The 24699-nt window shown below is 52.4% G+C and overlaps 1 protein-coding gene across 10 annotated transcripts in view; it reads right to left on the bottom strand.

Moving 5' to 3' along the window:
• Positions 1-24699, bottom strand: part of ZNF618 (zinc finger protein 618) — a 158247-nt gene that overhangs the window by 26892 nt on the left and 106656 nt on the right. For 4 of the 10 annotated variants that reach the window (XM_079113632.1, XM_079113634.1, XM_079113639.1 and 1 more), the window contains 7 exons: positions 18760-18837; positions 18195-18233; positions 14072-14161; positions 13303-13338; positions 13133-13210; positions 6902-6961; positions 6254-6343 (listed from right to left, as the gene is read on the bottom strand). In XM_079113632.1, the coding sequence (XP_078969758.1) occupies positions 6254-6343; positions 6902-6961; positions 13133-13210; positions 13303-13338; positions 14072-14161; positions 18195-18233; positions 18760-18837 (471 nt within the window). Of the gene's footprint in view, positions 1-6253; positions 6344-6901; positions 6962-13132; positions 13211-13302; positions 13339-14071; positions 17527-18194; positions 18234-18759; positions 18838-18936; positions 20254-24699 lie in introns of those variants that run through there. The other 6 variants (XM_079113635.1, XM_079113636.1, XM_079113637.1 and 3 more) reach the window with 4 other exon arrangements.

The following is a 24699-nucleotide window of genomic DNA, read 5'->3' as shown; positions in this document are numbered from 1 at the left end:
AAGAAAGCATAGAAAATGGTACATATGTGGGTAAACATAAAAGGCCTTTTCTCAGTTCTCAACAAATATTTAGTTGTTTAAAACTAAAAGAGCAATTCTTGGACATGTATGATAAGACTAGCACAAAGACTAGGAAGGTAGCAATAAGAAGTATACTGTTGGGGCAGGGGATGTGGCTCAGTGATAGAGCACTTTGCCTAGCAGGTGTAAGGCTCCGAGTTCAATCCCCAATACCACACACACAAAAAAGTACACCATTGCAAGACTTTTACAATGGATGTGATGTGGTCTGATATAAATTTATGATAGGCAATAATACATTAAAAATGCATAATAAAAACCACAGAGTGAAAATGAATTACTAGCACCAAGTCAAACTACTTGATTAATACTAAAGAAGGCAAAAAAAAATGTAAATGAATTAAACTCTTCAATTAAAAAGGCAAAGATCACCAGACTGGATAAAAGAGCATGAGCCAACGATACTACACTTAAAAAGAAAGGTATAAATACACTAAAAGGGTGAAAAGAAATATACCATGCAAACCCTAATTCAGAAAACTGTAACAGCTATAAGACAAGGCAGATTTCAGAAACCAGGTGTTATTAGAGATAAAGTAGGGCATTACAGAGTTTTAAAAAGGGTCAACTCATCAAGACATGATACTAGTGTGTACACCTAATGGCTGTTTCAAATAAGAGGAATCAAAATCGGCAGACCTAAAAAGGGAGATGGACAAATCTACAATTACAGCTGAAGATTTTGACAATTCTGAGTACCTGATAAAATTAAAGAAAAGAAGTCAAGAAAGGGTGTAATGGTTTGGATCTTAAATACCCCCCCAAACGCTCCTGTGTTGAAGGCTTGCTTCCCAAGGTGGCTGTGTTCAGAGATGTGGCTTTTAGGAGGCAATTCAACCATGAGGGCTCTGAGTTCATCAATGGGTTGATCCACTGATGAATTCATAGTTTAATGTTGGTGGGGGGGCTTCATTACAAAAAGGGAGTGCTCTCTGCTTCCTGGCTACCATGAGGTGAGCAGCGTTTTTCTGCCATGAGCTCCTGCCCTGATGTACAGCCTCACCACAGAACTAAAGGCATCTGGGCCAAGGAACCATGTACTGAAACCTTGGGACAAACTAAATATTTCTCCTCTTTGTTTTTCTCAGGGATTTTGTCACAGCAAAGAAAACTGACTAATTCAAAGGGCAGAGAGATTTGAACAGCATCACTGACCTAACCCATATTGCAGAACACACCACACAGATGTCTTTTTCTTTTTTCTTGTAGGTAAACATAGTACGCATCTGGGTATTGAATATGCAGCAAGTGAGACCATATGCCAGGTCATAAAACATATCTCAATAAATTTAGAAGACAAGAAATCTCACAGAATATGTACACTGAATGCAATGGAATTAAATTAGAAAATCAAAAAATCTGAATGATTCCCAAAAATTTGGAAATGGAATATAATTTTCTAAACAATCCTTCCTACGAAGACCAAACTGGAAAAATTCAATTGACGATCCATAAATGAACAGATACAGGAATTGTGGCATGAACATCTAGACAATGGAATGCTCCTTGTCACAGGCTGCCTCATGATGCTTGGGTCAATGACAGACCATGTATATAATGGTGGTCCCATAAGATGAGAACACTTCATGATGTTGTAGCTATCTTAGTTTACAGAAGTCCACTCTTTAATGACAACAACAACAAACTCACCTAACAACACCTTTCTCAAATGTGAATCCATCTCTAGGCAAATGTGTGACTGGGTTCATTAATTAGAAGAAATGAGCTACTGATACCTGCAAACATGGATGAATCCTGAGAAGATTATGCTGAGTGAAAGTCAGACTCCCTCGGGGGGCAGGGCGGGGAGAAAAGAGGGTACAACCTGTAAAATTGCATGTCTGTGAGATTCTTGGCAGTGCAAACGAGTTCACAGAACCATAAAGCAGATCAGTGTCTGCCGGGGGAGGATGACCAAGGGATTAAAAAGGACACTGGCAAGTGCCGGGAGTAAGGCATATCGTCCACTATCGTGACTTTGGTGATCAATGGATGCACATGTAGGGAGAAACTCATTAAACTGTATACTTTAAATGACAGGCACTTTACTGTATGACTATATACCTCGATAACTTTTTTTTTTTTTAACTTCACTAGAAAGACTTACATCCTTGATTATGACCCTCATTAACGCGCTGATTGAAGTTGCAGCACTCTACGATACTGGGACTATAGCTCCCCATCCTCGGAGAGCTTGGGGGGTGATGTCAAAGTCAGATGAAATCTGGGAAACTGTAGATTCTTTAAGAAGTGAGCAGAATGCACACTCTTGAGAGCAAATTAATTGTACAAACTGCCCGGGTTCTTCAAGTACTTTAGCTGCCTATGCAAGAACCTGAGGTGGTGCTGATCACACATACATGTGTATCGAACCACCAGCTTGTGCCCCTTAAATACAGACTATCAGAAAGAAGATGTTTTAAAGAAGGAGATCATGTTTTTGGCAAAGAAGAAACACCCCAAGGCTGCAGTTCCTCCAGTGCATGTCACAGGTTAACTTTCTGATATTCCTCATCTATCTGAATAAAGTATAGGTCTGGTGACCTGTTTTTTTCAAAATCCATGCACTTTACCACACTAACAGAATAAAAGTTAAGAATCCACACAATCATCTCAACAGATGTAAGGAAAAAAACCCAGAACACTGATTTATGAGGAAAACCTCCAGGGAAGTCTGGGTAGAAGCAACCTTGACTGATACAGGGCACCTGTGAAACCACCGCAGCCGGCAGCAAGTCTCCCCAAGACGGAAGTACCCAGGCCCACGGTGAGGACAGATGGACGCCCCGGCTGGGAGCAAGGTGGTCCTATCTGCTAGTTCCCCTGTTCAGAACTGTATGAGGGTCCTCACAGAGCGAGCTTGGAAAAAATAAATGAACCAAGAAGATGCAGACTGGAAAGAGAGAAGCAACACCACCTTTATTAGCTGGTGACATCAGCAGGTACAAGGAAGAAATCTACAAACACCAATGTGCAGCATGCAAATTCAATACAAAAATTAACTCTTTATAGGTAATAGCAACAAACATTAGAAAATCAAATTTAAAAATTGAGTAGCATCAAAAAACCAAAAAAAGCACACTTGAACTCCTTAGTGATACCTTAAGGAAACGTGGAAGGCCTCCACTCAACACAACGCAACAGGGAAGAAATCTTTTGAACCAATGGTGTTAGAACGACCAGGTTTTAAATCATCTGCATGGTTTATAACAAATCTCGACGGACACCTGACATCATTCACAAATGCTCGCTGGGATCACAGACCTACGTGCAAAAGTTAAAATGGTCTACAAGTCTTCTACAAGATACTAACAGAAGATATTTTCACCATCTAGAGGTAGGCAAGGCTAACCTTGAGGCAGGACCCAGAAAGTGCTAATTGTAGGAAAAAAATGATTGACTGCATTCATTAAAATGAAAAACACCTGTTCACCAGGAGGCACTGCAGGAAAATCAACAGGCCTGGCAGAAACTGGGAGAACACAGCTCAGTTCCTATATCTGACAAAGGACCCCGCCCCACAGCGATATACAAAGAGCTCCTACAAGTCATAAAAAGACAACTTCACCCAAAAATGGGCAAATGGCTTCAACAGACAACTTCCGAAGGAAACTATACAGACGGACCATGAGCAAATGCAAAGATGCTCAACACTCAGTCACCAGGGAAATACAGACCACAAAGGATACCCCTACTCACTCACCAGAAGAGCTAGGAATAAATAGCCCGTGCCACCAAACATCAGCAAAGATGTGCAGCAAGTGGGCGTGTGAGACACAGCAGCCATTCTGGAAAAAGGTTCCTCAGTTCTTAAAAAGTTTGCACACTCGTGACCCAGGAACTCTGCTCCTTAGCACTTATCCAAGAGAAATGAACAGGTGCTCACAGAAAGCCTCGCACGATCATTTTCACGGCTTTATTTAGAACAGCCTAAAATTGGGAACATCCCAGGTGAACAGGTAAATACAGAACAAACGGGTGTTTTTGTATAAGGGAACACTGACCATCTGTGCAGAAGAACGACCCATACATCCAGTAACACGTAAGAGTCTTTAAAACATTTTACTGAGCAAAAGCAGCAGACACAGAACACACACGACTCCATCCGCGAGAGGTTCCACAGCCAGCCTTCTCCTTCCGCACACCCAGGAGCGCGAACCTCAGCCGGATCCCATCTGATGACATTGTCCAGACCCTCCCAGCATGTAAATCTCTAGATCCAGAATCTGTCAGAATGCCTGCCTCTTGGTCAGCCTTGGAGAAGCAATCCTGCTGCATCTAGCCTAAATCTCTCATGCTGTATTGTAAACATAGGTGTAACTAGAGTCCCCAGACTTTAGCAAGTAACAGAAGTTCATTCAATACAGAAGAGAAAAACAAGGCAAGTCTACAACAGAAAGGAAAAGAAGAAAGAAACAGAAAAAAAGAAGAGACGGCCCTTTAGACGCAAAGCATGAGGATGTGAGGGAAGATCAGGGTGCAAGCAGTCCTCCCCTTCGTACTGTACCGTCCACCATGCAGCGTGGGACGGCCGAGCAGCCGAGAGCGGGCCTGCAGCCCACGGGCAGGTTCAAGCCAAGCCCCCTGTCCCCCTAACTCCTTGACCTTACTCCACTCTCTCCAGGAAGAACAGAAGCAGCACTGAAGGTATTCTTCCACAGCTGAAGGCAAGTGCAGGCCAGTCTTGTAACCAACTTCACTGCAAGTGCATTCTGGGTAGCGCACTCTGGCACCGGGCAGCAGGAGGTCACCATTTCTCTGGACAGCTCAGGGAAGAGCTGCCCACAAACAGCCCTGACATCTGGGCACCAGCACCGTGGGTCAGTCAAATGGACGGGTCGGTGCCCACCCCGCAGGGACTCTAGCCTGTCTCCCTACACATGACCTGGCTATGTGGTGGGCACCTGGCCACAGCAGGTGTCTGCCTGAGGGATGCCTCATGCCAGAGATGTTGGAACGCTTGACCCTGGGCTGGAAAGACCCTGAGAACTCTCGTGGATGGGAAAGTTGGGACCTGAGAAGGGAACAGCAGATCAACATCACACAGCAGTCAGGGATCAGGCCAGGACAGGAATCCCAGCCCAGCACCTGATAGCCTGCAGGGACAAGCCTCACCTCCACCACTCTGCCAGCAGGGGAGACTTCCCAAGGAAGCTGCCCACGACACCCCCCAAACTCTGGACTCCTCTCCCTCCACCAACACCCTCCAGAGCCCCCTGCCTATGCTGCTGTTCACAGGGCCGGAAGGGTTCAGGGTCTCCCAGACTGTAAGGGGCTTGAACCCCAATAACCTTGCAAGCACTTCCCTCTGCCTCCCAGCCTGAGTCTTCCCATCCATCTAGTGGGGTGTGATCTCCACAGCTCTGCCAGCTGTGGAGGCCTCCTCAATACCCCACCCACTGCCCTGAGCAGCCCCAGATCTCTGCCTGTCTGAACGTAGGTTTCTCCTCCTGTATAGGAAGGGCAGAGGACCAAGGGCCTCCTACCTCACAGACCTGGGGTGCAGCCCCTCTGACATGCGGAAAGGGAGCCGACAGGCATCAGAGCATGGACAGAAGATGGACATCTGTGTCCCTGGGGGGAGGGGCCTTGAGGGCTGTCCTTGCCAGGGGTGGAGTGAGGCACTGGCATTGGACAAAAGGGGAGCTACCACCTTCCCAGCAAGCCTGTGACTCCTGGGCCTTAACACCCAGGCTCCCAACTCCCTGCTCAGTGCTCCTACCTCCTTGGTTCTGCACAAGGCCAAGGGGCGGCTGACTGGCCGGGTCAGCCGCACCCCTAGGCTAGGCCAGTCCCCACATCTGCTCAAACACAGGGGGCCTCACGAATGCTGGCCTGTGATGGGGAGCAGGAACCTCATGATTTGGGGTGTGCAAGGAGGTGGGGGCAGGGCCACTGCAGACTTGGATGTGTGGCATCCACCTTCCTGACCACACATCATGGGCTCTAGACCCCTGAGACGACCACAGGAGGGGTCTGACCCTGCTCGAGTAAGAGCAGCCTTCTGAGCCATGCTGGCCCCTGCGGGTCAGGTGGCCCAGGTCAGAGCTGGTTACGTGGAGTGACCAGAGTGAGGTCCCTCAGCTCTCCCTGATCCCTGGCAGAGCTTGGGCCTGGTCCACGGCTGGCCCTGACTGCCCACGGTTCCCGGCCCCCCGGGGAAGGCACTCACTGATGGGGGCGTGTAAGGCCACGTGCTCCTGGTAGGGCGTGTAGTACTTGTACTGCTTCCCGCAGAATTCACAGGTGTAATTCCCAGTTTCTGTCCAGGAAGGAGAGGAAGATATGAGCACAGGCACCTGGCCCCACCCAGAAGCATCAGCATCTCGCACCCTCCATACTCCTCCCCCTCCTGGGACCACCAGCTGGAATCCACTCTGACTCTGGAGTCAGAATGCCTTTGTTCGAATCCAGCTCAGCTGTTTTGAGCTGTGTTCCCTTGGGTAAGTCTCCTAACCTCTCTCTCTGCCTCACTTTTCCTATCTGTAAAATGGAGTTATTGGCAGGCCCACCTTATAGGATTGCTGTGAGGATTAAATGTGTATGTCAAGCGCTTAGAACAGTACCTGGCACATGCTGTTCTTGTCCATCACTCCACCCAAGCCCGCTCCTCCCTCCGCCCAGGTGCTCAGGAAATGGGCCGTGACCCCGGCTAACCTCCGATGTCAATCTCTCCACCAGTCCTCTGTAAGCCCTGCCCTCTGCAGGGGCCGCACCCGGGATCCCGCCTCTCTGGGACCTTCCCTGTCCCCAGGCGCCCCCCTCCCACTAGCAGCAAGGTCAGTTCCTCCTCTCAGGCCCCACTAGTCTTTATCTTTACCTCTCTTTTGGCTTTGCCTAACTTCTTTCTTCTTAAAAATGTCTGATGTAATATTGTTCACTGGGGGAAAATTATAAAATACTGATAAATACAAGTACAAATGTTTAAAGAGAAATTTCAATCACCTGTCATCCCCCAACAACGAGCACCTACCCCGTGGAAGCAGAGCCAGCACCTCATCCCCTGCCCCAGTCCCCACCCTTCACTATTCTCAGCTGGGCATGCATCTCTCTTGATATCGTTTGTCTGGCTCCTGTGGCCTTGAATTAGCCAGACCTGATCAATATCCTCTTTGTAACCTGGTGTATTCAATCGACAATCCTTTGTGGACATCTTGCCCGGTCAATAAGTATCGATCTCCGCTGCCTTTATTGGCTGCATGTTTCCCACGGGACTGTGGAATTCGCTGAGCCAGTCCCCTCCACCAAGGGTCATTTAGATTGTTTCAAAATTTTTTCCCTTATTAAAAAAAAAAAAAAAAAAAAAATTGCTGGGACCACATCCTTACTGAAAGTTCTGCACATCTGCCGGTTAGTTGTGCACCTGACTGCAAAATAAAGGTCACCACACAGACTCTCCGCACAATTCCTCGGGAGGAATTCCAAGAGGTGGGGAAGGGTCTGCATCTTTAAGGTTTTGGTAAGCACGGCACCACTGTAACAACCAGAAAGGCGGGAGAAGAGCGGTTTCCACACTCGGCCGCTGGCGCTGGGTAGTGTCCTCTGCCTGCATTTAGCAAATCTGGCAGCAAGAACTCTATTACCCTGCTGGCTTATTTTCCATTTCTTTGATTTTTAACAAGATTGATTATTTTCATGTTTAATTAACTAGAGTTTTTCTTTTGTGACTTTCCTCTTGTGTTTATGGCCGAGGCTTCGATAGGTCTATCAGCTCTAAAAAAAAAAATTTAAAAAATCAATAAACTCTGTAGGTTACAGATATCAAGATTTTGTTATATATGTTACAAGTAATTTTTTCTTAATCGGTTTCTTGGTCTGTTTTAGTTTTTTTTTTTTCCCTCACTCCTGGTATAGGGAGATTCATAATTTTTGTTAAAGAATTTCTGTAACTGACTCATGAACACTGGAAAAGAGATGTATGTTGCCTGCTGTTTTGGGGCTTCAAAGTTGTTCTATCAACTGCACTTGTGGTATTATTCAAATCTTATATAACCTTGTTTGTCTACTTGCTCTTGCAAAGATAAAATGTTGTGATAAATCCTCCCATTTCCTTACATTTCTAAATTTATTTTGTATATTCAGATATGATGTTTGATACGTAAGTCTTATGAGATAAAAATCTTCCTGGTGAAGTGTATCACTGTGTCCTTCATTAACATGAAACTGTCTTCTAATACAGTTCTCCAAGTGTGGCCTCTGGACCAGCAAGGTCAGCACTACTGGGAACCTATAGAAGCAAATTCTCCAGACTTGCCCCCAGACCTGTGAAAAGAAAAATTCTAGGAGTGGGGCCAACCAATGTGTGTTGGAACAAGAACACTCCAACGCATGGGAAAGTTTAAGAACTGCTGCTCTAATATTTGAACTATTTTATTAGTCCGGTGTTAATATTAACTTGTTGGTAATCTGTCGGATTCTGTTGCCTATTTGTGTGCACATGCCTACAGAAACTAGTTCTTGCACTTTCACCGGTTGGACAGGGACTGTGCTAAGTGCTGACAAATATCCTAAGCCAAAACAGGCACGATTCCTATCTCCAAGGAGTTTATGGTCAGGAAACTGAGACAGAAAAATCAAGTAACTACACGAATTTAAAACTGCAATCATGATAGATGCTTTGAAGGAAGCCTACCAGTGCTAGGAAAACCCACAATGGGCGGGTTGATCTCTTTAAGGACGTAGGAAATGGTACCTCAGAAAGCACAAGCTCAGGATAAGAGATAAGGAATTAACCAGGTATGTCTCTAATAAATCTTCAGTCATTGGATTATTTTAAATTAACCTGACAATTTTTGCCTTCTAAACACAGGAGATGATGCCCTTTGCTTTTACTGCTGTAACTGATTTGGTTTTATAAACTAATCCCAAAAATCTGAAATCTGAAGTGCTCCAAGACCCGAACTTTGATGCTGACAAGATGCCACAAATAGAAAATTCCACAGCACACAACTGTGTCACGCACAAAATTATTAAAAATGCTATATAAAATTACCTTCAGTCTATTGCATAAGGTAGTAGGAAACAAAAATGACTGATGTTCAGGCTTGGGCCCCAAGCTATAGCTCACTGAGTATATGCAAACACTGCAAACTCAGGGAAAATATCCCAACCCCAAACACTTCTGGTCCCAGGCTCTGCAGTCAAGGGTATACTTGTCCTTTTCTCCCTTTCATGCACTTTCTGGTTTGTTCCCTTGGTTTTCAGTCGTTTGTGGTCTATGAACTCTTTATTGCTCCAAGATTACATTATTTTCCATAGACTTTTTAGTTAGTATATATTTCTCTAGTTGTCAATAGGTAGGTGGGAAATTATATTTTTAAGTCTGTCATCACAGAGAAATACAGTTTACCTCGGGGCTTCTCAAACTTTGGCATGTGTATACATCTCCTGGAAAGACTCTTAGGCAGCCACTGGGCTCTACCTGGGATCTGGATCGCAGGAGTCCAGGTTAGGACCTAAGAACCCAGGTTTGAAGGAAGCTTCCAGCATGGTCGTCCACGCTGAGCAGGACTGACGGCCTACGTGACCACATCCCTCCCTCCCCAAGTCCAGACCTAGCTGCTTAGCTCCCTGGAGCACAGCTTCCAGTCATTTTTGGAAAATGGGCGTAAAGGAGAAATGGTATGTTTCTGAGCTCTTGCTTCTCTTCTTCATATACTAATCCCAATCGATTAAAAAAAAAAAAATCCTTAGATTAGCATCTTCCCCCTTGAAAACATCCCTTCTCTTTCAGCGTTTCATGCTGCACAAGTTGGAGTAAGTCCACCTTGCGTTCACACGGAGGTGACTGGTTTTCCTGTGCTTGGATGCCTGCTGGGCATTTCCCTTTATGTTTTCAAAAGTCAGCAGGATCTATTTATGTAAAGGTCTCCACATTGACTCTACCTGACCCACGGTGAGCAATTGGTAAATTTGCATATCCAGGTCTTCCTGTGGCCGAGTAAAGTTTCTTTACTTTTTATTAGACCTTGAGTGTAGACCTTGAGTGCTGCTTCTGCCCCAATGGTGTGCTTCCACCAGCTACCTGGATGGGCTCCCTGCTGTCTGCTCCTTATCACCCTCACTGCTCACGTGTGTCCCTGTCTAGTTCCACTTCCTCAGGCTGATTCCACCCTCAACCACCCCAGTGTAGGTTCCAACTCTGTTCTGGCACGTTCTGCTTCACCAGCACCCTCCTGGCCTCACTCCTTTCTCTTCTCCTTTTTCACCCTGTCCTTCTGCTTCTTCGCAATATGACTTTAGGCTCCTTTCTCGGGGATTCAGGCGACAGGCAGAGCTGCGAACCTCCCGCTGGGGTTAGATGAGGTTTGGAGGGTGGTGAAGAAACGCCAGACCTCCATCCGCACCTCTGGTCCTCCTTTCCTGCCCTGTGAGGACACATGGAAAAGAGGCCATCTGCCACCCAGCAAGAGAGGGAGCCCCATCATGCCGGCACCCGGATCTTGGACTTCCAGCCTCCAGAACTGAGAAAAGTGAATTTGTTAAGCCACCAGGTCGAGGTCTGGTCTGTTGTGGCAGCCCAGGAGGACTAAGACAGGACATATTTTCTTACACTTGACTGAAGATATCAAAGGGTTTTCATCTAGACTTTGTGGAAGATCACTCTGAGAGAGATGCTCCTCCTCGGAGTCTCCTAAATTCTCTTTTTCTTGTGAAGTGCAATCCCATGCTTGCTTGTTTATTTTTCAAATTACTCTTCCTTATCCAGGCAGAAAAGTCACATAAGCCAGAAATGAATCTAGCTTTGTTCTGTTTTAACAGACAACGTGAACAAACTGTCCTGCTCCTTCCTCTCCCGGCGATCACAGTGGTGACTCTGTGAGCAACTGTCTTGCCGCTCGGCTGGTGCCACGTGGAAGGCGCACTTGCTGGCAGGGCTATTCTTCTCCCCCAACCTGCAGAGCTCTACCTGGGGTGGCCCGTGTCTTCAGAATGCCCAGTGCCTCTACTGCTGCCTATGCCTGGTTGTTTCTAGGTCCTGTGGCACTGGCCTGCTGGCAAGAAGCTGTAGAAGCCCTAGAAGCAACACTCCTCTCCCAAAGCGGGTCCTGAGTGGCAGCAGGGTGCAGTCTCACACAGCTGGTGATCTCACTCCATCATGCTGAGCTGGCAGCATGCTGGCAGCTGGACCCAGTCCCATCTCCCTGATGCAATTCCACACTCCTAATAACCTGTGCTAATTCCTTCCAGGTCCTAGCATGGGTTGTCTAGCAGACATCTCCAGAAATACGGAACGAGTTTCGTCTTGCTCTGCATCTTCCTGGGAGTTAGCGGGTCCTGCGTGCTTTCCATGCAGGTGTCAAGGACTGCGCTAATTGCCTTACTGATACCATCTCACCCAATCCCTGGGACGGTCCTGAAAGGGGAGTCTTACTGGTATCACCCCATTTTAGCATTAAAGAAACTGCAGGTCACACAGATGAGAAAACTTTCAGGACACCACGCGGCTATCAAGTGGAGAGGGGGAGTCCTGTTCGGGCTGAACTCCTGCCTTTGACTATCTCTCAATAACATCCCTCATTTGTTACCCCTTGCTGGAGCCAGGTGCTGGGCTGGACGTTCTGTGCACTCAACAGCCCTGAGAAGAGGTAAATGTTCTTGTCCTCAATTTACAGGTGAGTTGAGGGACACTCAGAAGGGTAGGTGGCCAGGAGAGGCAATGCCAGCATCCACACCCAGGCCTGTCTGATTCCAAAGCCTGTCTTCATTGTGAGGATGCCACAGCTGCAAGGGTGGGGTGGCAGGGGGACAGCGGACAGACGGGAGAGCTCGGGACCCTGGAAGTCCATCTCTCCCACTGATATGCCGGGACCTGTCTCATCAAGCGTGTTTCCCCTGCAGAGCCTACTCCCAGCCCCCCAGGTGGGAGGCTTTGTCCTCTCCATCGGCTCCTGTCCACGAGTGTTCACCAGGCATGAGACAGGCACCCGCCATTCACAGGCACATCGCCTCTGCAGTTTCCTGAATGCTCTAAGAAAACAACCAAGAACCATCCTCTGACCAGGAAGAAAAAGCCTCAGGGGGACCCAACTCCCACCTTCCGTGGGTCTCTGTGGGACAAGCGGGCCCTGGCCTTGAGGCTCCTTCAATTCCCATGCAGCCGGATTCTGGCTCTCCCTTGTTCCCTGTTTGTGGGTGTGCTTCTGCAAATGGTCTAGGTGCACCTCTCCAGGCTGGCCAACAGGCCCCTCCCAATCCAATCTCCTCCCAGAAGCCACACAGGTCTTCCTAATGCAAACCTGATCAAGTTCCTTCCCCACGTGGATGAACTGTGGATGCTAACCTCCACATTAAGAGCTCCGAGGCTGCCTCGTCACTGAGTCTCCTCTCCATTCTCAGAACCAGCACCCTCTCCTGCCTTTTCACGTGATGTGAGGGCCCACCCTTGTCCCCACCCAGGATTCCCAAGGCTGGACTCCCTGGCTCCCAAGCTCCCTGAGCTCCTCTCTGGGTTGTAACTATCTGTTCACCTAACGACTTATCTACTCCGTGAGTTACCCAAGGGCAGGGACTCTTCTGTCCTGCTCACTGCTGTGTCCCCACAATGCTCAGTTCAAGTTTGCTGGAAACAGGTCACACGGGTGACTCCTGCCCTCAGGGGTTTACTGGGAGTGGTTAGACGTGTCTGCTAGTAGCTACCCTGCACAGCCTCCATCACAGAGAAGCCCCTTCCGATGACTGTTCAGCTACTGTCTGAGCACCTCCTATGTACCAGGCACTGTGCTAACAAGCAGTTTATGTCTGTGATCTCATTTAATCCCCCAACAAGCCTGCGGGAATGTCGTCCTCCCTCCACAGGTGGACAGGCTGAGGTGCAGGATGGCTCAGACTGCGAGGACAACGAACAGCTCAGCCCAGGGCCTGGCCACCTCCCTGCCCTGGCCTTGACCCTTTGCTGTCCCCAGCTCACTGAGAACTAATGTCCTGAGGCTGCCCAGCCCAAGTGACAGGTGGGCACTGTGGCTGCAGGGCAAGATGCCACCCGGGGTGGGCTGCAGCCCCGCCTCCCTCAGCCAGCCCCATGCAGCCCTGGCCCCAGAGTCTCGCATACTTGGCCCAATTTTCTGGAATGGTTCCGGGGGCTCCTCCTTCACTTCATCAGTGGCCACGACACCTTGGTCGAAGGGGTCTGTGGGAGAACACACGGTCCTTAGCACCCGGTCGCCTGGTCTCAGGAGATCAGAAGGGGACCCGGACAGTGGACAGCCACCAAGGACTTACCTGCCCGATTCTCGGGGGCCCCTTCCACACTGAACACTACGCCAGGGCAGGAGGCGGCAGCCGCAGAGGGAAGGAAGCAGACAGGAGCCCCGTTAGTCCCAGTCAGTTCCTGCCTCGGCCCACTGCCCCCCACCTGGTCTCTGTGGGTCTGCCCTTGGGGCCAGGAGTCTGCCTGAGCCAGTGTGGAAGGTCAGAGGGCAGGGGCCACAGGGAGGGTGTGCCCCCCAGGACAGCCTGGGCCTGGCCCACCCCTGGGGTTGGCACACACTTTCTGCCTGGACCTGCTCAAGGGGCAGAGCAGGAGAACAGGGGAAGAGAGATGGTGGAGAGGAGGAGGCAGGCTGCAGGCGGGCTGGGGAGGGAGGCCAAGGTGCTCTCAGGTCCACCACTGGCTCTCTAGGATTCCCGAGACCCTACAAATGAACTGCCTAAATTTATTGTTCTAATTTCAAGCTCCATAATCTAAAATGCTAAAATGTCATCATTCATTTTTAAAAATTGGTTTAATTTCAGTAGAGCATGCAAATACTCAATATAAAGCTGAAAAATGACAGGATATGAAATTTCAATATTCAGCTGATTTCGACCCGTAAAGATGGGTTCTCGCTGGGCTCCACTTAACAGAAGCATATGCAGACAATGAGGGGGACACTCCCTCCCCCAGAGTCCTCCAGGGTGGGCCAGGGGTGCAGCTTCCTCAGGGTGAGAGGAGGGTGTTGTGGCTGGAGTCCCTGCCCCGCCCGAGTCCCCCATCAGGGGCGTGGCTCACCGTCCACAGCATGCAGGTCCCGGTGCTCCTGGAAGCAGCTGTAGTACTTGTACTTCTTCCCGCAGATGTCGCATGTGTACCTGAAGTTGTCTGCGAGGGCAGGAGAGACATGTGTTTGCCAGGGCTTCAGTCACCTGGGGTGGGGGTTCTGGCCAGGGCATCTGCCTCTGAAACCAAAGGTGGACGGCAGCCTGGAGAGTCCATTCCAGGGCCGTCCCTGCCTTGGCACCTCAGCTCCTCTGAACCTGGGAGGGCCGCAGTGCAGCCCCTACATGGCTCAACAGCTCCTCCCTTGTGCACGTCAGGGCCACTCAGGGCCACCCCTTCCTCCACTGCAGGCCATACTTGGAATGCTTCTTGGATCCACAGGGCTGGGGTCGGGGTATCAGGGGTCTTCTGTGGTGATCCAGACCACATGAGGTGACCAGGGAGCTACCCTATGTGGGTTCATAAAGGTTCCATCTCCCGACACAGAAATTACATGAAAAAACAATCACTGCAGCTACCGCCTGCATGGCATGACCATGTGCCAGGAGCCAGGCCTGTCTCTGTGTTTCTTCAGTCAGTCTTTGCAACAGAGGAAGAAAGCAGTCTCCCCTTTCTGCAGGAGGAAACTGAGGACCAGAGGAGCGGGTCCACAGCTAGGGGCAGAAGCAGCTTCAGAGCTGGAGCCCAATGACCCTCACTGGCTGGTGTTCATGGCCTGCCCGACCTCTCCTCTGGGTCTAGGCTGGATCTAGTGTCGTCCCTACAATGAATGGAATGCAGTACAAGAGCCTCTGGTGAGACTGAGACCCTGGGTCCAACAGCCTGGGAAGGAAGGAGTCCTGCCCATGATCACAGGAGCTGGTCATTAGAAGCCCCTCCCTGGTTGAACCTCTGGATGAGACCACAGTCTTGGCCAAATCCAGAATGCAACCCTCTAAGAGCCCCAGAACCAGAGGACCCAGTGAAGCCATGTCAAATACCTGGCCACAGAAACTGGGAGACAACCGGTGCTTGATGCTTTTTGTTATTAAGTTTTAGGGACATCTGCTCCACAGCAGACTCACAGGCCTGAGTCTGAGAGACGCCCAGGTCTACCTGAAGTCTGAGGCTGCACTTGCACAGGGTGACACCCTCCCTCTCTGGCAATACGCAGTCTGCCGTGGCACAGATCTACGGAGGGCCCCCTCAATCCCGTCTCCGAGAGCATCCCCAGGGCAGCGAGCACTTCCAGTTTGCTCGTGGCTGCGTGAAGTGCGTGGAGGGAGAAGAAGAGCCAGGATTCAAACGCTCACTCAACTCTAAGGCTGAGTCAGGGCACACGGTCCCTCCTCTGCCAGATGAGCTGCTCTCTGTCCCTGCACTGAGGCACTGCCCTCCTGCCTGGGTCCCGCTCCTCAGTGTCCAAATACAGGAGCTCGTGAGATCCTCAGCCCACGGCTGCAGTACCCGGCAGTGCTATGGAAGGCTTCTGGCGTCCACTGAACTGAACTAAGGGGGACACAGATGACATAGGCTTCCTCCCCTCCAGCTCCACCCTCGCCCCTCCCACAGCGCCTTAACAGATGCTGGGGCTTCAGAGATGAGCTAAGTCAGGGGCCTGCAGCCTTGGCACCTATAGAAGTTCTGAGGATGGTGGGGACCAGAATCTTCCAAGGAATGGGGGGGTGGGGGGCAGTGCTGAGAGATGCACCGTTTCCTGGGGCCTCTCCCAGGCGGGTGATTCCAGGATTCCAAGCCTGCTTCAGGCTTCAATCATTTTCGGAGGCCAGCAACCCAGCTGAGACAGGAGCCTCCCTTGTCGCATCCCATCTGGACCACAAACCCTCTTTCCCCGCCCACCTGCGCTCACTGGTGGACACCTGGGAACGGAGCTGGAGCAGCTGAGGGGCTGCTTCCAGATCGGCCTCGACCTGCAATCCCTCTCTCAGGCTGAGTGCTGGCCACCCTCCACGACTGCCTGTCCCCTTGCCTCGTCTGCCCAGAGCCTCTCCTGCCCTCAGTCGGCTCCTCTCACCAGAGCCACACCGGCCACTTCTGTGAAATGTGAGGAGCACACGCCTCAGACCTGATGAACCCCGTTCACCTGTTACTGTTTCACAGAGAGAACCAATGTGACAGCGGTAACGGGGCCAAGGGCCATGCCCAGTGTAGGCAGCGAGCGGACGTCCCTCTGGCTGCATACTGACCCCGGGAGGGAAGGGCCTGGACTGGGATGTGCAGGACCTGGCGTCCAGGCCCGCGTCCACTGCTCTCTAAGCGCAGGGCCGGTGCTCCCGGGGGCTCAGGTCCTCACTGGAAAGTGGGGAGGCTGGACGTGCTAGTCCCTGCAGGACCCTTCTGGCTCTAAGACGCCCTGGCCAGACCCCTCTCAGGAGGCTGGTATGAGAGCTGGCCAAGCGCTCCGCGCAGCCCTGCTGCCTGGGCCAGGGAGAAGTGCAGGACTGAGAAGACCCAGAAGGTGCTAGTCCCAGGGAGACAGGGCCATAAGGAGGAGAGGAAAGCGAGGGGGACTAAACACGCTTGGAGCCACCAGCGTGGGCCCTTGACCACCCGCGAGCCCACCAGCAAGCCCGTGGAGCTGAAGCTTGCCAGCACACATGGACCTCTGAAGTGACACTGGAGGTGGGGGCCCAGAATGGCCAAACAAGGAAAGACAAATGGGAAGTTTAAATATGTGGCTGACCACAGGTGAACCATGGGAAAAGAAGGGAGCCACTGAGGGCGGCAGGGGTACCGGGCTGGGGGAGGGCCAGGCTGCCACCGCCACTAGCTCCAGGCCTGCTGCAGGTGCCTAGCAGACCTGCCTCCCAAGTGCAGGTGGGATCCAGAGTGGACGTCCTGTGCCTCAGAGCAATGCTGTTGGGACCCAGCCCCATGCGGGCCCCTCTGGAGCCCTGGGTGCCTCAGACCTCCTCTGCCAGCTTTGTCTTGGGTGTGTCTGGGTTTGGGCCTATTGATTTGTTATCTTCAAAAATTCTTACGTTGCTGTAATGAACATGAGGAACAGGGACAGGCACACTGGGCTCCAGGCCAGGTCCTGCCCCTTGCACTGGTTAGGTACTCAGCTGCACGCTGTCCCCAGCAAAGTTCCTGCTACAAGGGCAAGGCTGAGCGTCTGTGATGGAGACGCTGGGCCTCTGCTGTCCAAACTGCTCAGCACCAGGCCCTCTCCAGGAAGTCATCCTGACCCCTGCTGCAGGAAAGCGCACAGATCGTAAGCAAACTTGGTCACTCCTGCAAAGAACCAGCCCCTGGCTCAGAGGCAGACGTCCCCCACCCTCCCCAAGGTGGCCGCTCTCCTGACTCCACCAGCTCTGCTTTCCCCCGTGGCTATGCTTTCTGAGGTCTCAGCCTCTGCTGGGTCTGGCTCCTCCTGCTCCACACTACTGCTTGGCAGCCCTGCAGGGGAACATGCTGGCTGACGCACTCAGCCGGCCCTGGGCACCTGGGTGGCTTCTGGTTTGGAGCTGTTAGGAACAGTGCACCAAGAATGCTCTAGTTTGGCTCTCTGATGAACATCACAGACATTTCTTCTGGATATTCACTTGGGAGTGGAACTGCACACTCTGGAAGCTCAGTGCGGGGTGAACACAGGCTCCACTCCAGTCCTGGCTGCTTGCCAGGCCCACAGGGTGTGGGGCGGTCAGCAGTGTAAGTGCCTGCACAGCAAAGTCAAGGCCATGTGGCCCCAGGGGCTGGGATATGCACCCCGGGGCAAAGACCAGTAAGTAATTATGATCCTAGCTGCTCCAGAACAGCATTTCTCCAAGGTGGGTTCCACCGCCCCAGATATCCAAAGGACACAGGTCGCTCCCCGCAGTCTGGCCTGCTTCTGATCAGGGAGGAGTGCCATGGAAGGGCCCAGGGCGTCCAATGTGCTCGCTCAACTGAGTACAGCTCAGGGTTTCCCCCTGATGCACAGAACACCCTTGACCTCCCCAGAACGGGGATGCCAGGAACCCACTCTGGCTTCTCTGAGGTACCAAGTTCTGACCCCCTAAGGACCCCCTGACCCCAGAGGCAGGACCCCTACGGTGTCTCCCAGAAGCTACTGGGGCATCCTGAGGGAGGGACTCAACAGCCCCTCCTCCCACACCCACGCCGCCCCAGCCGGCCCACAGGAGCGGGTACTCACTGCTCTGGGAGGCTCCCTCCCCTGAGGTGGCTTCGGTGTCTGTGAAAGAGAGCGAGTGGGAAGGAGGTGAGCCAGGTGAAAGGTCAAGGTGACAGTGAGGGGAAGGTGTGGCAGTGAGCAGAGAGGGGCCTGGAGCACTGGGGACCACGCTGCGGCCTTCTGTGACCCCGGCACCAGCAGTTCTGAGCCAGGCATGGGGAGGAGCAGGTGTCATCCCTCCTGTCCCTCAGCTTCAGAATGGGAAGCAGCCACTGGCCTGTCACCAGGAACACACAGAATGACATGAGCACATGCCCAGTAGGGTGGCCAGCACACACGGTGCTGAGTGTCCTGGGAGTCAGGAGGCCAGGTGGAGGGGCCCTGGAGCAGCAGCTGGGCAGCCGCCCTGAGGCCCCCTCGGTTCTCGTGTCCCCCACACTGTGGAGGCCGCTCCCGTGTTCCCTGGCCCTCCCCCACGGCAGAAAGAGCGAGAGAGCGGAGGAGCCGGGAGCGCTCTGGGGACACCCGTGGAACCTAAGAGGGAAAACGGGCAGACAACGGGAGGGGTGGCCTGGGACCCGCTCACCTCGGTGCGCCCGCACGTGGGTCTGGAAGCAGTTGTAATACTTGTACTTCTTGCCACAGATCCCACACTCGTAGGACCCTGGAAAACAGAAGAGGAGAGAGGGGACCCATCAGCAGCCCTGCAGCGGTGCCCACAGGGCCCCGGGACTCCGGCGTGATGCCGCCAGGCACTGCTGACTGTGTCACAGGGTAGGAAGTTTCCCAGAAAGCAAAGAGGAGCAAGGACCAGTAGAGACAGACGGCCCTGAGGTCCTCATCCAGGTTTGTCTCCCACTTTGTGTGTGGCCTTGGGCAAGGTGCCTCCACATCTGGGCTTCAGCTTCCGACTCTGAAAGACGAGGAGGCTTCCTGGCTCCCTTCCTACACCTGCGGAGGAAGGCGCAGAGGAATGTGGGGTGCTCGTGACTGCACTGCCGGGAACTCCTTCCCCAAATGCACCCCGTCATTTCCAGCTACCCGCTTTCCAGGATGGGACAGAGGGTGAGAGGCGGACTCCAAAACCAGGAGGTGCCTCAGTCCTTGTCCCTGTTCTGCCACTCGCCAGCAGCAGATCTGAATTCCTAGGACGCAGTAAGCCTCCTGCTTCTCTGCAGACCTCTGGGGGCTCTGCCACAGATCCGCTTGGCAAGGAGAGCACCCACCCTCAGACACAGAGACCAACACGGCGTAAACACCCGACTCCCCCCCTGCACCGGCCTTCCTCCCAGGGGGAACCCCAGAGGGCACTTCAGATAGGTCCAAGGAGGACCCCACCATCCTTGGCTTGAGGTAAAGGCCCATGGCAGGAAGCCAGGCAGAGCCCATGGGACACAGCCCGCCAGGGCCCCTAGGAGCAGAGATCACCATCCCCTCCCCCCCAGGGCCCTCGTGCAGCTGGACGCCGCCTGTGCCCAGGTTCTGCTCTTCCCAACAGAACAGCCAGGGAGCACCTACAGACACAGAGGCCTGGCCCAGACTGGCTGCTCTACAAAGGCTGGGGCAGCACTAGGACTCTGCCTTTCCCAGAAAGGTCCCAGGGGCATTCTGGTGCCCAGTAGCCAGGTGTGGGGACACTGGCTTACGGCGAGGCCTACGATGGAGCTCAGCTCCACTATTCCTCAGATGGGCCTCAGTTTCCTTGCTGGAAAAGGACAGCGCAGGAGATTGAGGTGAAGGCCGAATCGCAAGAGCCGCACTCCCGTCATAACCCCACAACCCTGGATGCTCCGCTGAGGTGCCAGGCACCACCGTTCGCTATGCCCGGAAACTAAGGCCCTTACCCTGGGCGTGGACACGAGGAGTGGGACTAAGAGGGAGATCGCTGGGTGCAGAGTGTGACTGAGCTCGGTGCTGCCACCCCTTAGCTGCTTGACCTCAGACACATCCCTGCACCTGCCTGGACCTCAGTGTCCCCAGCTGGGACAGGACTCTGATCTCTATGATGAGTGGGGTCAGTCAATAGGGGCTAGCTGGCACAGAGGGGTGAGGAAGAGAGCAAGGGCAGCTGGTGCCAGTACTGCTACCGTGGGTCATCCAGGGAGGCTGCCATCCCAATGCCCGCGCGGAACCGCAGCGTTATTTAAGGGTTTGCACGTGTACTCCCCATCACATCGGAAGGAATACAAACACGTGGAGGGCCAAGTTCACGCTGCACGGCTCTCTGTATTTAGCCCTGTGATTGGCACACAGCGAGGGCTCCATAAATTCACGGTGTCTTGCTGCTGTACTCATCTGTCACCAAGTGATAATGACCCTGACTCTCTTCTGGCCGCCGCCACCCCTCCAACACTTTCTGCCAATTCCCCTTCAACCGAGCAAGGATTTATTGAGCATCTGCAACGGGCCAGGACTGAGGCCCAACAGTGAACAAGACGCCATCTCTGCCCTCCCTCTAATGGGGAGCAGACAGGTCACCAGGCCTGGAGACAGATGGTGCCTGCTGGGTACCAGGCACGGTCCTAAGGCCCTGCCCGCCATGGATTTGAGAGAGAGGAATCCTGAGGTGTGGGTCATCCTGTGCCTGGTCAGGGGCTCCTCGAGGGGTACATGGTGAGTCGGGACCTGGAGGCGTGGAGGGAGAGCCCGGCCAGCAGCAGAGAGGGTGGAGTCCATGCAGCGAATACTGCTTACCACCAAGCCATGTGCCTCAGGCTATTTGGGCTCCTCCATGCCCCTGGAGACAGCCAGGGCACAGGCAGCCCTGCTCGCAGGCCTCACCCCACTCAGAGGGTCACAGGTGCCCAGCGCTCCTCAGCCTTGGTCTGTGGGCATGGACGCTGGGCACAAGCAGGAGGGGCCTGCCCCTCCTGCTCCCATCTGTGCAGGGTGCCGGGTGGACAGCGGTGGGGTGAGGCATGGGAAGAGCTCCCTAGAGCTGCAGCCCCACTGGGTGGCCTTGGACAGGTCATGGGCTGAGCCACACCTCAGGGTTCCTCTCTGTGAAACTGCCCGCAGAGGACGCAGAGGAGTGGGGACCACGATACTGTGGGTCCTCGTCACAGTGCAGGGTACACAGAGGCATTTGATAAATGACCGCTGCTGTGACCATCAGTGTCTACGGTTTTGTTTTGTTCTTTTGAGCTCAACTTCCTGAATGCCTCCCAGGAAACAGAGGATCGTGGCCAAGTGAGCCTGAGGGAGACCTCCCGACACGACCCGGTCCTGGGGAGGGACAGGCTGAGAAGTCCTGCAGTGAAGGGCACCACTGCTGTTTAACCCGAGGCCTCCTGGACACGCACAGCCCTGGATCCTCTCACCCCGGTTTGTTTTGCAGAAATGTGACCCAAGGGAAGTGCTGCTGGAGGGGTCCAGGGTCCCCAGAATTCCAGATTTCCAAATGTTCCACCCTCTCTCTGGCAGCCGCGAGTTTCTGGGGCCCCTGAGCAGGTGTGCGTTCACAAGGTGACACTTACAAGGTGACGGGGTGCTGGGACGTCCCTGGTGCCTGAGCCGCTGCAGGCCTGCTTCCACAGGGACACAGGGAGTACAGCTGGTGGCTACCTCAGCCACAGACCCCTCATCCTGTCCCTTGGCCATCACGCACCCTATGTGCATCTCAATGCTTGGTCTAAAATCCAGGTCCCTGAATATCGGCCTCGCACAGATCCCCATCGGGGGCTGCCCGGCCCTTTTCCATCTGAATTGCATAAGAAATCAGAAAGCCTCAGTGTTGGAGGACACCAGGGAGTTAGGGAAGGGGCGGGTCAGCGGGGGGACTCGGCCAGTCCCCTGTGCCACTGGGGCCTCAGTCTCCCCGGCTGCACGTCGGGAAAAGGGGTCACCTTCTCACTGGAGAACTCCTACCGCCAAGCAACCCCTGTCCGGTCCCCTTGTGCCCCTGGGTTCTGCTTCCATTCTTCACACTTGAATAAATCCCACTTCTTTCAAGATAAAAAGAACTCACATGTCAAGGAGGCTGGAAACAGCAGAAAGTAGCCCAACAGGAAAAAAAACCTGAAGTTTTGTGTGCCTGGTATATAGCAGACACTCAGTAAATGACAGCTTCTGTTACCATCAACCTTTCCAAAGTTTTTTTTTTTTTCCTTTGGGACTTAACTTCCTGAATGCATCCCAGGAAAATGAGGAGCATGTTTTTCTCCATATCCGAAGATGGTGCTTGTGAGCAGTGGCCACTGACAGCTCACCGCCCTTCTCCACCTCCCAAGCCCTGCAGCGAGCACAGTCCTAGAAGTGCCAGGGCTGGGCTCATCAGCCAGTGGCGGTGAGGAAAGGGCTGGGGCCAGCCTTCCAGGCTCCAGAGCCCCGGGTGCCAGGTCACCTCCGGGATGCAATGCCCCCTTACTCTGCAGGGCAGCAGAGCCCCCATCGTGCCTGGTACCGTCGCAGGATGCCCCAGAGCACCTGCTCAGCCCCGGCACAGCTGCCTGGGATGGCAGGCAGGACTCCCCAGCACCGGAGCCCAAGCTCTTGCCCTCCCATCTGTCTTGTGCCACAACAAGAACCCAGTCCCCAGCCCACAGGCACGTCCTGGTCAATGGCTCCCACCTGCACCTGCCTGAGCATCTGCAGGGGCCTTGGCTTAGCGCTCTCCCTAGGGCGCCCTGGGGCAGCCTGGCGAGGCGTAGAGACAGGCGGGCTCCTGAGGACAGGGGACACGCTGAGGAGCTCCCATCCAGGGCACACAGCAAGCTCTGGGGAAGCTGAGCACCTTTCAGAACACAGAAAATGCAGCATGACAGAAATCCAAAGCAAGTGAGTGAGAGAGGATCACAGTCGAGTGCTCAGGGGACACCGGCCCTCGTGGTCCCAAGACACCATGGGAGCTGGGCCCAGGGTGTGCCTGAGAACAGGATGCTTGGAGAGGATAAGTAAGTGGACAGCAGACAAGTGGACAGTGGGTTTCTGAGGCCCGGCCTCACACTGAATGTCCTCTGAAGTAGGGTCTTCTGAGGGAGGACACAGATCCCTGGGTGGCGGCTGGTCAGGGGACAGCAGCTCAGCAGTGTTGTCAATTTTCCGGACGTCAACTCCTAAAATTAAGGCACCAGGGCTGGAGACAGGTGGAGACCCACGTGCTGGTTCCCCCTCCCACCCTCCCCTCACCCTTCTCCCCCTTTCAAACAAAAGGGTGTCCTCTCCCCACCCCCAATCCTGCCAGGGTGCCTCCTGGGGAACAGTCTTGGAGCTCCATGCACAGAGAAGAGCTGAAGTACCAGGGTTTGGAAGGTGACTGGATCTAATGACGGGGGACAACTCCATTTTTTAATTCAAGGATTTCCAATTTTCTGCTTTCAACCAAAATGAAGAAAGATCTAATAGAGCCGTTAGCGAAGAGACCGTTAAAAATCCCGTCTAATGACAGACCCCCGTGTCATTTTTGGCACACATCTTAGAAGTTCAAAGAACAGAGTGACATAGCTGAGTGACACAGCTCCAGCCACTGACAGCTCCTGATTTACACACTCGCACTTTCTAAGCACTTCCCCCTGCGAACACCAAAGACGGGAACGAGATGGAGGCTGTCCTGTGTCATTCCAGAAAGAAGAAACATGGATTCACAGACACGGGAGCCAATGGAGAAAGAAAGAAAGCCCAAAAAATCTGCTTAAAAAAATTAAAAAAAAAAAAAAAAAGAAAGCCCGGTCATTTTATCAGGAAGTGTGTTTTCGATAATTTTTTACTTTTACTATTTATCTAACTTTGCTTTTGACGAATTGCATGCTAATAACAACTCAATCTGGAAAAAGAGTGTTTTAAAATGTAGGGCTTTATGATCCCAGGGATTTTCTTTTTTTCTTTCCAGAAATTTCTACTTCAATTTATGTACCTCTTGTTGTGGTGGATGAGTGTGAAACAGTGATCAATAAAAGACTTTGAAGCATAAAAAATATATTACATTAGGATAAAACCCTGGGGGGAAGTGGACTGGAAATAAGAGTTCAAGGAGAAAAAGGAAAGATATAAAATACTTGGCTGTTAAAGATGAGCTTGCTCATATGTTTTTTAAGTGACGATGGCGGATATCAAATAGCAGTGCTGTCCAACGGATTCCCTTGGATATATTTAAAAGAGAGATTCACAGCTTTATTTCCAAAGTACCACTCCTTTTAAAATAAATATTCCAGAAACCATATCCATTGCAATTACTTAAGCTTTGGATAAAAATGTTAGATGCCAACTCAAAAATGTGAAAGAGAACAAAAACAGTTTCTCAAAACTCTCTCAGCGGGGAACAAAAAATGTTTGACACACTAGCCTTTCAGTTCCTATCATTCCCGGGTCGCCCCACAGGTGTCCATGCCCTGATGCCTGCATCTGTTTTGCATCTTGATTCCCCCTAAAACCCCCTTTCATACCTATTACTCCACCTGCCCTAAGGTTCCCTCTGGCAAGACAGGCAGATGTTACCGACCCACTGACATTCAGGAGGTGAAGGGGCTTATGCAAGAACCCACAGCATGCGAGGCTGTGTGTCTCCTGACGCAGTCCAGGAGCCCTTTTC

The sequence above is a fragment of the Sciurus vulgaris genome (genome assembly GCF_902686455.1).
Source record: "Sciurus vulgaris genome assembly, chromosome: 15".
Lineage (NCBI taxonomy): Eukaryota > Metazoa > Chordata > Mammalia > Rodentia > Sciuridae > Sciurus > Sciurus vulgaris.
Note: the sequence above shows the minus strand (reverse complement) of the source record. Positions and strands in the feature narration are given on the sequence as shown.